Genomic DNA, 14,612 nt, shown 5'->3' on the forward strand with positions numbered 1-14,612 from the left:
TTATTATTTTCCACCTAATAACAGCCGTAGCTAGGTTAAAAATAGACAATAAATTTTAGTACAGTTACAGTAATTATTAATTCGATAGTAAAGTACAGTTGGACCAACCTAACTCTGCATAGTATTTGCAATGATAAAATGTGGAAGTATCTTCATTATCGCCACACTTTGTGCCGTCAAAGTAGGTTCAAAATTATTTAGACCCGACTGAAATTATCAAAGAATCCCACAAATCAACGCCAGAAAATAGAATAAAACAAAAGAAACGAGAGTTTAAAAACAGAAATGTTTTTCCACCAATAACATTAAAATCTCAAAACTCGGAAATTATCCGTGTCCTAATGAAGGATTATCCGACTCTGATTGCTGATTGCCGAAAACTGAGGAAATTGGCGCAGCCGTTTGGACGATTCTCACAGAGTGTTCGCGCGGCCCGATTCCCAAGTTTTAATTGCGAACTCTTAATGAGGTAGGCAACAAGCTCAAAATAGTACATGTCGCCAATGCGCTGCAGAAATTTTAGCTAGTGTTATTTTAATCTTTCCATTTATTACTTGAACAGAAGGTCTGTATTATTTGCAAAGTTAGGCGAGGTTTGTTTAAGCACGGGCTTTAGAAATTATTCCTGGAGTATTAATAGATAAGCAGAAACATGTATTTGTCATTTAAGTCATTAAGAAACTTTCTGTAAGGGGTAGGTTTAATGCCCAGGCATTTTGCTTTTAGAAAAAAATAAAACCAACGATCGATAGACAAATTGTAAAATGCAGGAGGCAACTAACAAGTATTTCTTAGCATTTTATGTTTCTGTATCTGTTTATTTTTATTTGAATAGACCTAACCTGATGTAAAAAATAAAAACTGAATCATAAAATATTGTGTAAAAAATATGCGTTTTGATTTCCGTTCAAATTAATTTCCTCCTAAATCCCGATATAAAAAATACTTGTACATTTTTCAGTTTGAACATGTCAAGCATAAATCATATGTTTCTATAATATATGTACCTATGTATCTCATGTAACTTACCTAGAACTTCGTACTAAAATATCAGCCAGACATCACAAGGCAAACACGCATTATAAACAATGTAGGTAGGTACATAGTCTGCAAAGGGTGCGCACTTTCAAGGCCTACACATTTCGAATTCATAAGTTCTGATGCAGCCAGCACTTGGACAAAGGTGGCCCTGTGCTGTGCAAACGTCAACGTTTTGTTCCTATGTTTACCTAATTATATCCAGTGGACGCAGTTCTGACGCCGACAGGGCTTTGGTTTAAGGGCTTTTGTGGCCGAAATTTCAATGTAGCTGTGAAAGTTGTGTTGAGTTTAAGTAGTGAGGTTTTGATATACATATTTGATATTGTAAATGTATATTACTATTATCTATGATTAAGTCAAGTTGTTATGAAAATCAATTGGGACAAAATAGACGTATTTTGTTTTAAGGAATCGAATTATCTTACAGTTGCTGTAAAGAGAATCGCTTTTGTAGGTTTGGTTTGTTCATGTAAAATTTATTTTCTATTTTAATAATACTCACTAACGATTAAATAAAAATTGTAATGTTTTAAACGAAGCGTGTTACTTTATTGTTTGTCTTTATCGAACTTTAATCAATCAATCAAATCATTTATTTGTTAGAATACAGTCAAGTGAATGTTATCAAATACATTTCAAAGAATAAAAGAACATAAAGTTTCGTTGCCAAACATCGTTTACTAGTGTAGGTTTTAAGGTTCTGACGGAAGATCAGCTCTGTGGTCTCCGCAGCATTTATGCTGAGTCAGCGCCTATTCTTTACCACAACACATGACCCTCTACTAATATCTCTATTAATCTAAAAATAAGACACGTAATACATTGTTATTGATATTAGTGTAAAATTGTATGTTACTTTTTCTTTGTCTCTTGTCAATTTTCTTTTTCTCTTGTTATTTGTTTGTGTCACAAAGCATGTAAGTTGTGGTTGAATAAAGATTTTATCTATCTATCTATCTATAAAAATTACGCAAAACAAGATTATTTCACTTATTATTATTTATTCCTTGTAAAACATATCATATTTATTCACATTCAAACAAGACAAGGAAAACACGAGAACGCAGTATATAAATAAACTACTATTACCAAGGACTAACCTAGAGATGTGTAAAAATAGTCCCCAATATAAATGTATTTTAATAACAAATAAAATTCCCAATAATATTAAGCTAGAAACTGAAACACAGTGTTTAAAAATAAATTAGAAAAATTATTAATATATAAATGCTATTATTCGGTTAAGGATTTTCTTAATGACGATAGTTTATAAAGTTTTTTTTTTGTAATATTATTAATTGTCATTTTTAGGGTTCCGTAGTCAACTTATAGTTTCGCCATGTCCGTCTGTCTGTCTGTCTGTCTGTCTGTCTGTCTGTCTGTCTGTCTGTCTGTCTGTCTGTCCGAGGCTTTGCTCCGTGGTCGTTAGTGCTAGAAAGCTGAAATTTGGCCTGGATATATAAATCAATAAAACCGACAAAGTCGTACAATAAAATCTAAAAAAATATTTTTTTTAGGGTACACGTAAATGGGGGTGAATTTTTTTTTTCGCTTCAACCCTAGAGTGTGGGGTAACGTTGGAAAGGTCTTTCAAAACTAATAGGGGTTCTCAAGAAACATTTTTTGATAAAGTGAATATATTCGGATATAATCGCTCCGAAAGAAAAAAAAATTGTGTCCCCCCCCTCTAACTTTTGAACCATAGGTCCAAAAAATATGAAAAAAATCGTGGAAGTAGAGCTTAAGAAAGACAATAAATGAAAACTATAGCGGACATGATCAGTTTAGCTGTTTTTGAGTTATCGCAAAAAGTTTTCCCTTCATAGTAAAAAGACTTACTTTAATTAGGTACTGATTATGCAAATTTGCCTATTTGTTTAACTCGGGTGAAAGGTACCGTTTCATCCCTTGGTTAACAATTTACTATACTTTAAGCTCCAGTTTAGTTTATTGTGACGGAAGAGTAACTACGGAACCCTACACTGAGCGTGGCCCGACATGCTCTTGGCCGGTTTTATTAAATGAGAAGACTTGTTTTGTTTAGTTTTAAGTTAATGCTGTGTGCTCTTAGGGTGTCATGGTCTGACTTGTATTTTATTGTATAACATCTTGATTTACTATGTACATGACTTTACAACAAATAAATGAAAAAAAAATCAACAAAATTTATATGTATATAAAAATATTTATATGTATGTCATGTATAACGTGGCATACAAGAAACATTAACTGCGTTTTGATTTTTTAGTGACAACAGTTTCTTTTATAATAAAATACTTGATGAGTTTTACAATAACAAAAACAAATGCTACAGTAATTGCCACAAGAAAAGCAAATACGTCGAGCATATGATATTCAATCCAGCTTAGATTACGTGCTGGATTCTTCATGAAATCGGCACCTTTATTTCTGATTACATACTCAATCCAATACATGGCAGTTTGCAACGCTGTAAAAGGTCTATCTTGGAACCTAACTGACAACTCCTTGGCCTTGATTTTGTACAAGTCACTTTCACAAACAGTGCGTAAAGCAGATTCCAAGTTTTCTTCATTGATATCATGGTATTGTAGAATCTTGCCTATGCCAGCTTCCTGAGCCTGCAGAAGATTGTTGTATTGGTCTGCGTATATGGGGACTCCGATGATTGGGACCCCATGGAATACTGCCTCTTGTGTTCCGATTAGACCGCCGTGGGATATAAAAACTTTGACGTTCGGGTGAGCTGCAAACAATTATATATTTATTAATTCGATTTTAAAATTAAAACAAATGAATTTATGGAAAATTCGAAATCCAGCACCGGGTTACAATTCTTAAGACTCAAAAATAAATTGAAAATATAGACGTAATTGTAGTTTCATTTATCTTGATTTGACTGGACTCTTGCCAACAAAAATTGAACCAATTAAATTCAATTACGCGGCAAGACCGTTCTTCAAAACGTATATGACAAATTATTTTGGCCTGTGTTGGTTGGTGGTTGGTTGGTGGTTGGTACTTTAGACCATATTATTAGAACTGTATTGTGATAAATAGGTGTCTTAAATCGGACAGGTGTACACTTCAGGTGTTATTCGAGATTTTGTGATAATAAAATTAGTCGATCACATCTGTAATCAAATGTATAATAAAAATGCATACCTATAAAGTTTTGACCATAAACATTATTAGGAATTATAGTACCGTAACTAATATAATTCGTTTATGGTCGCATGAGAGACTACTTTCGTAACTATAGACTTAGATTAGATTAGATTCATTTATTTCTTATTGGAAATGTACATTATATTTTACATGTCAAAATAAAATGCATTCACAAAAAGATCGATACAACACAATAACAAAAATAATAATAACTAAGAATCGGAATAAATAAGGAATAATAATCTAAGAATAAAAATAATGAGACCACTTTATTAATAGTAAAAAGAAAATAAAACAGTAAAGAATTATAAATTTATAAAAATATTTTACAAATAATTCTAGCATTTTATAGAAATTAAATTGTGAACAGTTATGCATCTAACGGTATAATGTCATATTTTTCTTAGTTTGTAAATAAGTATGGTCTAACACCCTTATTCATAAACGTCTACTAAAGTTAACAAGCCGCTAATTATCGTTTGTCCCTTTCCGACGTATTGGTATGATGGAAAGGGACAAACGATTATTAGCGGCTTGTAAATTTTAGTAGACGTTTATGAATAAGGGGGTAAATAAATGTTTGAATAAAGGATGACTCACGTTAGAATGACCCGGGTCCGGCCCAAGGCATCCGACACCTCGTTTTCTTTAAAAAACATCACGTGATCACCGGTCACCTGTCTTAGAAAATAAAGTGCGTCGGTTGCCTCGGCCCGGACCCGGGCCATCCTAGTGTGAATTATCCTTAATAGGAATTGTATTTAGGTATTTATTAAATTCGTTATCTACGTTTTAGTAGATAAAGAAACAATTATCGTTCAAGAAGACGAGGCTAGAACTGTGTTTTTCTTTTCTCCAATGTTAATGTCCTTAGCAATATTTATAAGTACAATTGGCTTACCTAAAATCTCCTTTTGCGGCAGCCATTTTCTTATAATCAGATTGTCAGGTTGGTCCTCTAAACTTTCTTCTTCCCATTTCCACAATACAGTATACTTTAGGCGCCTAAACACGTTAAGGAAGGCATTTTTCTTGTCGAGTGGAAGTTCTGAACTATGAACGTTGGAACCGAAGCTCATATAAATCACTCCTTGTGTTGAATTATTCAAAATTTCGGCCAAGTCCTACAAAACGTGGAATAAATTAATTTATGATTTAACTAAAATAAACAAATATTTCCTAAAACATATCAGACGCGACTTACATGTCCAAACGCCTATACGCTGTCGTATAGACGGTTTTTTTAAACACATTGCCCATATACTATACAGCATTTAATAGCTAGTCATCATTTGTTAGTAAATGTAAAAATATCAGCTTCTCTCACAAGACAGGAATATGAAATATGACCAACAAATGAGTACATAATAGCCGTCGTCACGATAACAGTGACTTTTGAACCCATCCATTATTTTGTCATGCCATGACTGTTATGATTTGACACATTACGTCTAATATTAGACATGGGCCGTAAGACGTCGTATTCTATTCCCAATTGAGACAATCTTACTGGCTTAAATGATTTATATATGGCCGTATACATTTTAATTTCTAAACATTTTCTAAACACAAACACCAACACGATGTTTTAAATACGTGGTCCAATTTATGATTACTGGGGTAAGCTAGAAAATTGTACGTTAAACATGGGCCGCGAGCCGCAAACTAACAACAGATTTTTATGACATACCTACCTAGATCCTCTTGAGCGAGTTTAGACTCTAAAGTAATTGAAAGGTTAGGAGACATGCATTATTAAGCCTCTTGAACGCCGCTCCAGTAGTGGACTGAGGAATGGTACCTAGCTTCACAAACACTTATAAAACAATAGTTTTAAATTATACGCTACCTGTGGGAGAGGATCGAATTTATGAGTCAGATGTATTCCTCCAATTTCAACTAAATTAGGTAAATACGCCGCAGGAGTATCAAAACTGAAATGACTGTTCATTAGAAATAGCGATGCGTTCTTCTGCAGTTCTTCTAGACTTGGAACAGGTTCAGGCAAATTCTTTATGTACTTCTTAGCCAATGCTTCCTGCTTCTGTATGTACCAGACTTTATACCAAAAGTACTCATAGGCGGCAAAGTAAAAGTTCCTCAATCTCCCGAGAAAACTATGCGGTTCTTTAATAGCTACGAATTCATTTATTACAGTTGCTAACTGTAGAGGATTCCTCATGATAATATTGTTTCTCATGCAGTTACCAAATGTGGTTACTAGAGCCAATGGCGCGTTGTACTTATGCGCTAAAACATAAGTAGCTTCTTGGAAAAACATTTCACTTATTACCAAGTCAAATTTATGATCTCGCTTTAGAAAATCTTGGATTTGTTTCGAGCTTAGTGCTACCTCAGTGGAAGCTAAGCCTCCACCCCAGAGAATTTTTTCATAAAATGCTTCTTCGGATATGTCCACCATCGTAAAGACGTTAGGTCGTCCACCCTCTGAAATATAATACAAAATACATTAGTTATATAACTTAGGAATAGAAATAGAAAATATTTAGTTCTAAGCACAGAGACAGAAAATAAAATTACTTATCAAAAAAAAACAGACAAGTGCGAGTCGGACTCGCCCACCGAGGGTTCCGTACTTTTTAGTATTTGTTATTATAGCGGCAACATAAATACATCATCTGTGAAAATTTCAACTGTCTATAGCTATCACGGTTCATGAGATACAGCCGGATGACAGACGGACAGACGGACGGACAGCGGAGTCATAGTAATAGGGTCCCGTTTTACCCTTTGGGTACGGAACCCTGAAAATAAAAATAAAAACGTAGAAAGGAGTGCCAAGAAATGGTCAGGCCCAGCGTAATGCTAACGACTTCCAGCGCTGATCTTCCGCTGTAACCATGTCGTTTAGTTATCGATCTTTTAAAGATCTTAAACGTGTCTTAATCATTCTTCGAATCGGGCCGTCTATCATTATAACGAAAATAATTTGTTTTTTATATAATGACGCCTCTTCAACCGTCCTTTTTATGTGAGGGTTTAGCTTGGTCCAACTATAACAACATCTCACACGCTGACGTTTACCAAACCGTTTGAACATTCTCGTACATCAACAAACAGTATATACTTAGGTATATTTTAGTGTTTTTGGTATTTTTTGTGCGGGGAAATGCATAAACTAATATATATATAAGGAATCTAATGAAATTGTGTAATGGACTACTCTATTATAATATAAATAATATAATACGCTTAGGTCTTATCTTAGATCTCGTCTTGAACTTATTTGAAGATTACAAATTGATCTCATTTTGACATCACTTGCCCTGCATCTCACCCGCACTAATACCTATAACTACAAGATGAAAATGAGTGAAGCAAAATGTCAAATAAGTCAAGATTTAATTATTTCTTTTTATACTACGTCGGTGGCAAACAAGCATACGGCCTGCCTGATGGTAAGCAGTATCCGTAGCCTATGTACGCCTGCAACTCCAGGGGAGTTACATGCGCGTTGCCGACCCTAACCCCCTCCCACCCTCGTTGAGCTCTGGCAACCTTACTCACCGGCATGAACACAACACTATGAGTAGGGTCTAGTGTTATTTGGCTGCGATTTTCTGTAAGGTGGAGGTACTTCCCCAGTTGGGCTCTGCTCTAGATCTGGAATGACATCCGCTGTGCTGTGCCCTACCACACAGAGCGAGATGACATTCACAATGCCCATACCTCTCTTGTGGACGTAGTTTAAGGACATACCCGGGTTAACTGTCTACTACTAATGTCCAAATGGAATCATATGAGATCCAACATTTGCTCAAAATCCTCCTTCTGACGATCCTGATCCTAGTCCTGCCCTCCTGATTTCTCCTGGACGAGGGTCCACGCTAGCGAAATCACACACAGCTAAGATAATACAAACATATTATAATTATAAGCATGTGACCTTCCAAGATGTAAGTACCATAAAAGTATTTAACCGTATACTCATTTGTTATGCCATATTTACAAACTCATTGAAAACATGTTTCCGTGCAAGCTTTTCTGTGATTAAAATATACATATTTTAATCGATACTGGTTCTTATTTTAATCCAAATAGTTTTAATCCAAACTGAAGAGTTAGAAAATTAAAATAAATGAATTTCCGTTCATAATTAAACCCAAATTCAAAATAAAACTGTATAATTTTAACAATCACATATAACAACTCCGTCTGTCTCAGTCTGTATAGTAGCTTTTATTTATGGGAGAAGAATTTTTATAGCTCCATACCCGAATACAGCTCAAATAAGTAATGAGCTTCCATCTACGTGCGCTAAGTTGTTAAATCCGTACACGCACACGTCACGCAAGCAGTGTGCCGTCTTGATCTGTATATTAGAACGCGCAAGTTTATATCTACACACACGCATCCGATGTGCACTTTTGCCTTTAGAATCAGCAGATAAATTGTCAGGACCAAGAGTTCTATTCTGATTTTACTTTTCATGTTCTGAAACTCTTGTCAGCTGTTAAAAATGACATTTTTGGTCCAGAAATTCATATTCTACCCACCGAGGAGAGGATTCATCGGCGATATTAGAATAATATGAAATCATACAGTATTTTGCAAGCAACTTGAACTGCCTATTTATTTTCATGATTCATCTATTCTACACTAATAAGTTAATAACATAATACCTCATCCACTTAAAGTCTCTTTAACGTAATCACAATTCCTAGCTCACAATCATAACATCAAATAGAGCTAAGTAATAAATCAAAGTATTTTTTGTGCCGGCTAACGCAAGGACCTAGGAGTACATAAATACACATATTTCGGCAAAAAAAGTTAGATGAATTATTTCTTTGTCTTATACAACATCTTATACAAAAAGTAATACTAATAGACGCAACAACACGTCTTATGCAAAATACACTAATAGCTATTTCCAACATGGTAATACTTAACTAAGATTTGTTTTGAATTACTAATTATAATCTTCGGTTCAATCTTTATAAATAATAAAAGCGCTAAAAGTACCTTTAATGTAAACGTAAAATTAAATGTTTAAAATTTCTGTGTAGGCATTCACCCCGATTCCGATAGTTTTTTCTTTTATTTTGACATTTGTCATCTTGACTTCCCTCCCCCTAATCAAAAAAACTTATATCCCAGCATTAAACAAGTTAATTCTTATTCAATTTTGCTTTGGGTCAGTTAGCAACTATGACTTACCCACATAATATTATGTTTTATTCAGTTTTCTATAGGATGAAAAAAGGATATAAAATTGTAATTACGTACGTAAATTGGCGTAGTATTATGATTAGAAGTACCTGATACATCCCAAATCTTTTTATCATCAGCCATTACTTGGTGATAGGTCGGTGCGTGGTCAGTTTCCTTGAAGGCTGTAAACACTGTCACATTGTGACCCCTCCGGGCTAATTCCAAACCAATCGGCCTCAGCAAGATATAATGTGATTTTGAGGTAAAAGGTATCACATACAAAATATTAGCGCACTGACAGCAGACCGCGCTTGCGAGAATAAACAAAAAAACGGAACTATCCTGAAATGATAACAAAATATTTTATATCGATTGCAGTTAATAACAAAAATGACGATGCTTTAAAAAACACGAACCATTATTATTTACAAATTAAATTGAACTAGCGGAAGGAGTCTAACGGGTGACGCGCTGACTTTGACTGAGTTCGAAGATCGGGCAAGTTCAACAGAGCCATTGAGACCCAGTCAAGACTTACAAAGTGATATCAAAATGATGTCTAAATGATGTCAGTGACCCGTGCGTCTCGCTCGCGACATAACATCTACCGACAAGTACGAGCGCAATGCATGCATGGGTGATATCATTTAGATATCATCTTGATGTCACAATGTTGATAAATTTGAATTGGGCTCATAATGTATTACATCATATCTCGTTACTATGAATGAATGATTTATTAATCCGGTAAGTTTTAGCGATCAAGCATGATTGTTTGATTATTTAAACACTGATAATATCTATCATGATAGCGTTGTTGGATAGGTGGAACTGCCCCCTGCTGCAGCAGTGGACAAAACTCCACACTGTAGCAAAATAAATAGGTATGTATGGTATAGTCGTTAGATTTGTAGCTGGCCCCGAGCGGCTTATCCTTTGTCTATTGTTAACTAAAACCGCGCGTGCCACTACCTGCAAAAAAAGGCTCGATCACTTTAACCGGTTATTAAATTACAACTCCAATGGTAATTGCAATAAGATTCAAAATGAACAAATGGAAAATTTATTTGCGATTTCTTGTGTGGTCCCGCTATGGTTACTGAGTGCCGACGAGTCGAACGCTACCGAACCGGTCTAACGTGTGTCCTCGATATGTGCAACAAAGGCGCGTTATCGGAGAGCACACCTAAACTGATTTTTTGAGCGTTGGACTAGCCCGCGCTCAGACGCCAGTTAGAATTATACGACCCTTTTTTGCAGGTAGTGGCACGCGCGGTTTTAGCGAACAATAGGCAAAAGATCATCTTGAGATGATATCTAAATGATATCAGCCATGCATGCATTGCGCTCGTACTTGTCGGTAGATGTTATGTCGCGAGAATTATTAGTTATAGAAGAGTTGATACCTCGATAAAATGCACAATGGTTTCCCATAAAAGTGACGCTAAGTCCGAATATGATGGAATGTACCTTGGCTATACAACAAATTGGTATGAATATTACAAACAAATTGGTTTGTATCGAGAAAAACTATAATCATTTGTGTTTCGACTAGCATCAAACCCTTTATCATATAGTCAAGATACATATATCCGAAAATCACATCTGTTTCCGGGGCTAGCCACTACCACGTTTCAAAGATCCTGTTATTTTCGTCGATGCAGGGCCCGTCGGCAGGAGCCGCCTCCACCTAAACTTCTCAAATCTGAGACGGGGCTCAGCTTTTCTATCCTCTTAATACGCTTTTTTTATTAATTATTTTGGGTACCTATACGCATTAAAATGACACAAGATTTAAAACAAAACAGTATTTTTCAAGCAAGCTTTCTAATTTGACTAAGTAATTGGTATTTTAAAATTAGAACATAGTACCTCTGTACGTATGGTGCGTTAAGTAGCATTAAGATAACACATAAGATTTAAAACGAAACTGAGCAATTATCCAAGCAAGTATTTTATTTGACGAAGGCATGGGAGTTTTATATCATGTACCTCTCAAAGATTTAAAAAAAAAAGTTAAAACACACCCAACTTCGACATCTTAGGCCCTCAGCACACGAAGCGTAAGCGTAAGAGACGCGTAAGCGTATCGTAATACGTGCGTAGAACGAGAAGCGTAGTCGTAGCGTAGGGTATGAGATTTTTGTCGTCATACAGTTGTAGCGTAATACAGGCATAAAAAAACAAGACTTCTGACATAATCAAACAATAAAAAATCTTCTTCATCTGACGAGAAAGTAAGATCGTTGATACATCCCCCGAAGACATCTGCTACGCCATCCAGTGACGCCATGATTTCAACGAATGAGTAATGAGATTTTACTTATAAAACGATTACACTTACGCGACGTTTTGTGCCCAGTTTAAGTTTCCAAAATGTCCCGCTTGGCGCGCTGTTTCTACATCCCATACAAAATGAGACTTAACGCAAACGCGTACGTCACGTTTCGCTATCGAATAAATTTACACTAGGGCTACAGAACTCTACGCGTCTCGTACTCATAAAGTTTTTACAATACGTTCACGATTACGCTCCGTGCGCTCTAAGGGTACAATTAGTAGGTATGCGTTTGAAGAAGTTCATCTGACTATGAATGAGAAAACTACCCACATCTTGTAGATTAATAGCTACAGCGCTTAGCGATTTGACTCTCGATCCACAGGTTTAATGTGCGTCCTGTACCTATCGATATGTAGTAATATATATTCAGCGGCAGCGAACGAAAAAAACATAGAAGACTAACGTCAAACAAAATATCAGCGTAAAAGTGGCCCCACTATTAAAACACGCAATACTAATAACGGACCAATTGCAACTCGTCAAAGTTCAGGTCTTGTTTTCTTCGACGAAACTTCATTTGACCATGATTAGTCAATTTAAACCACCCGAACTACGATTGGTCTATTATAAAATGAGGCGGAATGTGATTGGCTGTAGCGTTGTCACTTGAACATACATGTCAATGGAAACCAACTCTAGGTAGACGGTTTCATACAATATAGACTAGTTTGAAATGCAATATTTTGTATGATAATTTATTATTTTATTTTAAAGGCTTATTATTTGTTCGTTTATCGCACGTGTTTAAAGGCAATTAACTTCGAACCAATTATTACATTGTGTCGTTCATCTTATACGGCACCTGCGACGTTTAGTTAGGTGGCACAGAAATATGTCAGATGTAAATTAATGTAAATTTGATAGTTCAAAATTGAATAAATACAGCTGGCATTTCGGATTTTAGATTTTGCTCTGATCAAGATAAAAACCGATATCTGAGGATCCAAGAAGCATTTTATTATGAATTTGAGATCAAAAAAAAAAAAAGCCGCGGGTTGAATTTTAGAATTTTTCATCTGATCAAGGTGATCTGAGGTTCAGCGGCCCTTCATTATGATTCTGAAGTCATATTTGGTAATAGCGCCCTCCATCTTGAATGAAACGCCCGACATCTTGAATATCTCCATTTTTAGGGTTCCGTACCCAAAGGGTCAAACGGGACCCTATTACTGAGACTTCGCTGTCCGTCCGTCCGTCCGTCTGTCACCGGGCTGTATCTCATGAACCGTGATAGTTAGCCAGTGAAAAATTTCTACAGATTATGTATTTCTGTTGCCGCTATAATAACAAATACTAAAAACAGAATAAAATAAATATTTCTTTCCAATCTCGAGGTTCTCATCCAATCACCGAAGTTAAGCAACGCCGGGCGGGGTCAGTACTTGGATGGGTGACCGTTTTTATAGATAATGGTACGGAACCTTTCCTGCGCTAGTCCGACTCGCACTTAGCCGGTTTTTGCTCTTATCATGATCATTATTCATCATACAAAAGCAAACAAGGAGAAATTTAAGATGTCGGGCGTTTTTGCCAAATTTGACCTCAGAATCATAATGAAGGGTCGCTCGGATCCTTAGATATCGTTTTCATCTCGATCAGAACCAAAACGCAGAAATCTAAGATGGCGGGGCGTTTGTTTCATTTTTGACCTCATATTCATTACAAAGGTCCTCTACAATCCTCAGATATCGATTTTCATCTTGATCAGAGCAAACATGCAGAAATTCGTATTGAACACGTCGTCATAGGAACATTTTGTATGGGTAAATACCTATCATTATCGTTTTTACTATTTTCCTTGCATTTTTTCCATATTTTTGCACCTTTGAAACCGTCTCTGGACCTAGAAATATTCCAATACCAAAATTAGCCAAATCGGTCCAGCCGTCCGCGAACTTAACGAAAAGTTATAAATAGCAGCGAGATACCGGGACTTAGTAAGAAAGTACACATAAAAAACCTCCACCTACAACGGCGATTCGTATTTACTACCACAAATTTAAATTATTAAAACAACACCCTGAACAAATTAAAAATGAATGTTTCTTAATATCAATGGTTGTTTAAAATGCATAACATCATCCCCATATAAAGCCTGATGTGATCAAGAGAAATCAAAATAATATGATCCTAGCTAACCTATACGTGAAAAGTAATCCCATATTTTGGCACAATGTGTGTGGGGTCATTTTGCAGAGCAAGTTCGTCATCTATGTTTATTATCAATCGCTGGCGTAAGGTTTAAGTACAAGTTTAAGGACTTGAGAAAGTTAAACCATCTATCAAAGGTGGGCGTTTCTTTTTTTTGTCATGTTAATGTGGACTTTTTTTCCACTTTTGTGTTATTTCTAGTCAGGATCGCGAGCAATTTTCATCAATTTTATATTTACCGCCATACAAAGTACCTACATGGAGAAAGAAGAAAACTCTGGGACATTTTTTATCCCACTAGGATCGAAAGAGCTCGTGATTTTGACTAGAAATAAAACAAAATATATGAAAAAATACAATATTAATTAAATTCGCATTTTTATAAAGAAATTTAAAAATTATGTAAAACGTAAGCTTATCTCTAAAGCTTATTATAGCACACAAGACTACATGAATGATGAAACACCGTGGGATTAAGTGTGATTGTAAAGAATGAATTATTTATTGTTATATAAATAATGATGAAATTGATAATTCAATGTATATATATACCGTATTTATTGACATTTAGATTTTATTCTAGAAAGTTTCTAGACTAGTATTTTTATACAATTTTGATGTTTGACGATCCTTTTGTGAAATTCTTATTATTAAGTTTACCATATCTATAATAGTTCAATGTTTTTTTAGAACAATAATAACTGCATCAATAAATTGCTCTGATATTTAGATTAAGATGATATTTGTAAAATTTGAC

General features: G+C 35.3%; 1 protein-coding gene across 1 annotated transcript; it reads right to left on the reverse strand.

Annotated features, from left to right (window-relative positions):
- Positions 1-1,699: 1,699 nt before the first annotated feature.
- Positions 1,700-9,879, reverse strand: LOC133524179 (UDP-glycosyltransferase UGT5-like). Its single transcript, XM_061860048.1, has 5 exons — positions 9,780-9,879; positions 9,471-9,705; positions 6,038-6,636; positions 5,090-5,312; positions 1,700-3,766 (listed from the first exon to the last, which is right to left on the reverse strand). Exons 1-5 carry the CDS (start codon positions 9,780-9,782, stop codon positions 3,267-3,269), a joined length of 1,560 nt encoding a protein of 519 aa, XP_061716032.1. The 5' UTR covers positions 9,783-9,879; the 3' UTR covers positions 1,700-3,266.
- Between the last annotated feature and the right edge of the window lie 4,733 nt (positions 9,880-14,612).

The sequence above is a fragment of the Cydia pomonella genome, chromosome 13, assembly GCF_033807575.1.
Source record: "Cydia pomonella isolate Wapato2018A chromosome 13, ilCydPomo1, whole genome shotgun sequence".
NCBI classification, from domain to species: Eukaryota; Metazoa; Arthropoda; class Insecta; order Lepidoptera; family Tortricidae; genus Cydia; species Cydia pomonella.

Coding starts and splice junctions, on each gene's coding strand:
- LOC133524179 (XM_061860048.1), bottom strand. Junction 5,313..6,037: donor AATTCGATCCTCTCCCACAG/GTAGCGTATAAT, acceptor CACGTTTTGTAG/GACTTGGCCGAAATTTTGAA. Junction 3,767..5,089: donor GCCGCAAAAGGAGATTTTAG/GTAAGCCAATTG, acceptor AATTGTTTGCAG/CTCACCCGAACGTCAAAGTT.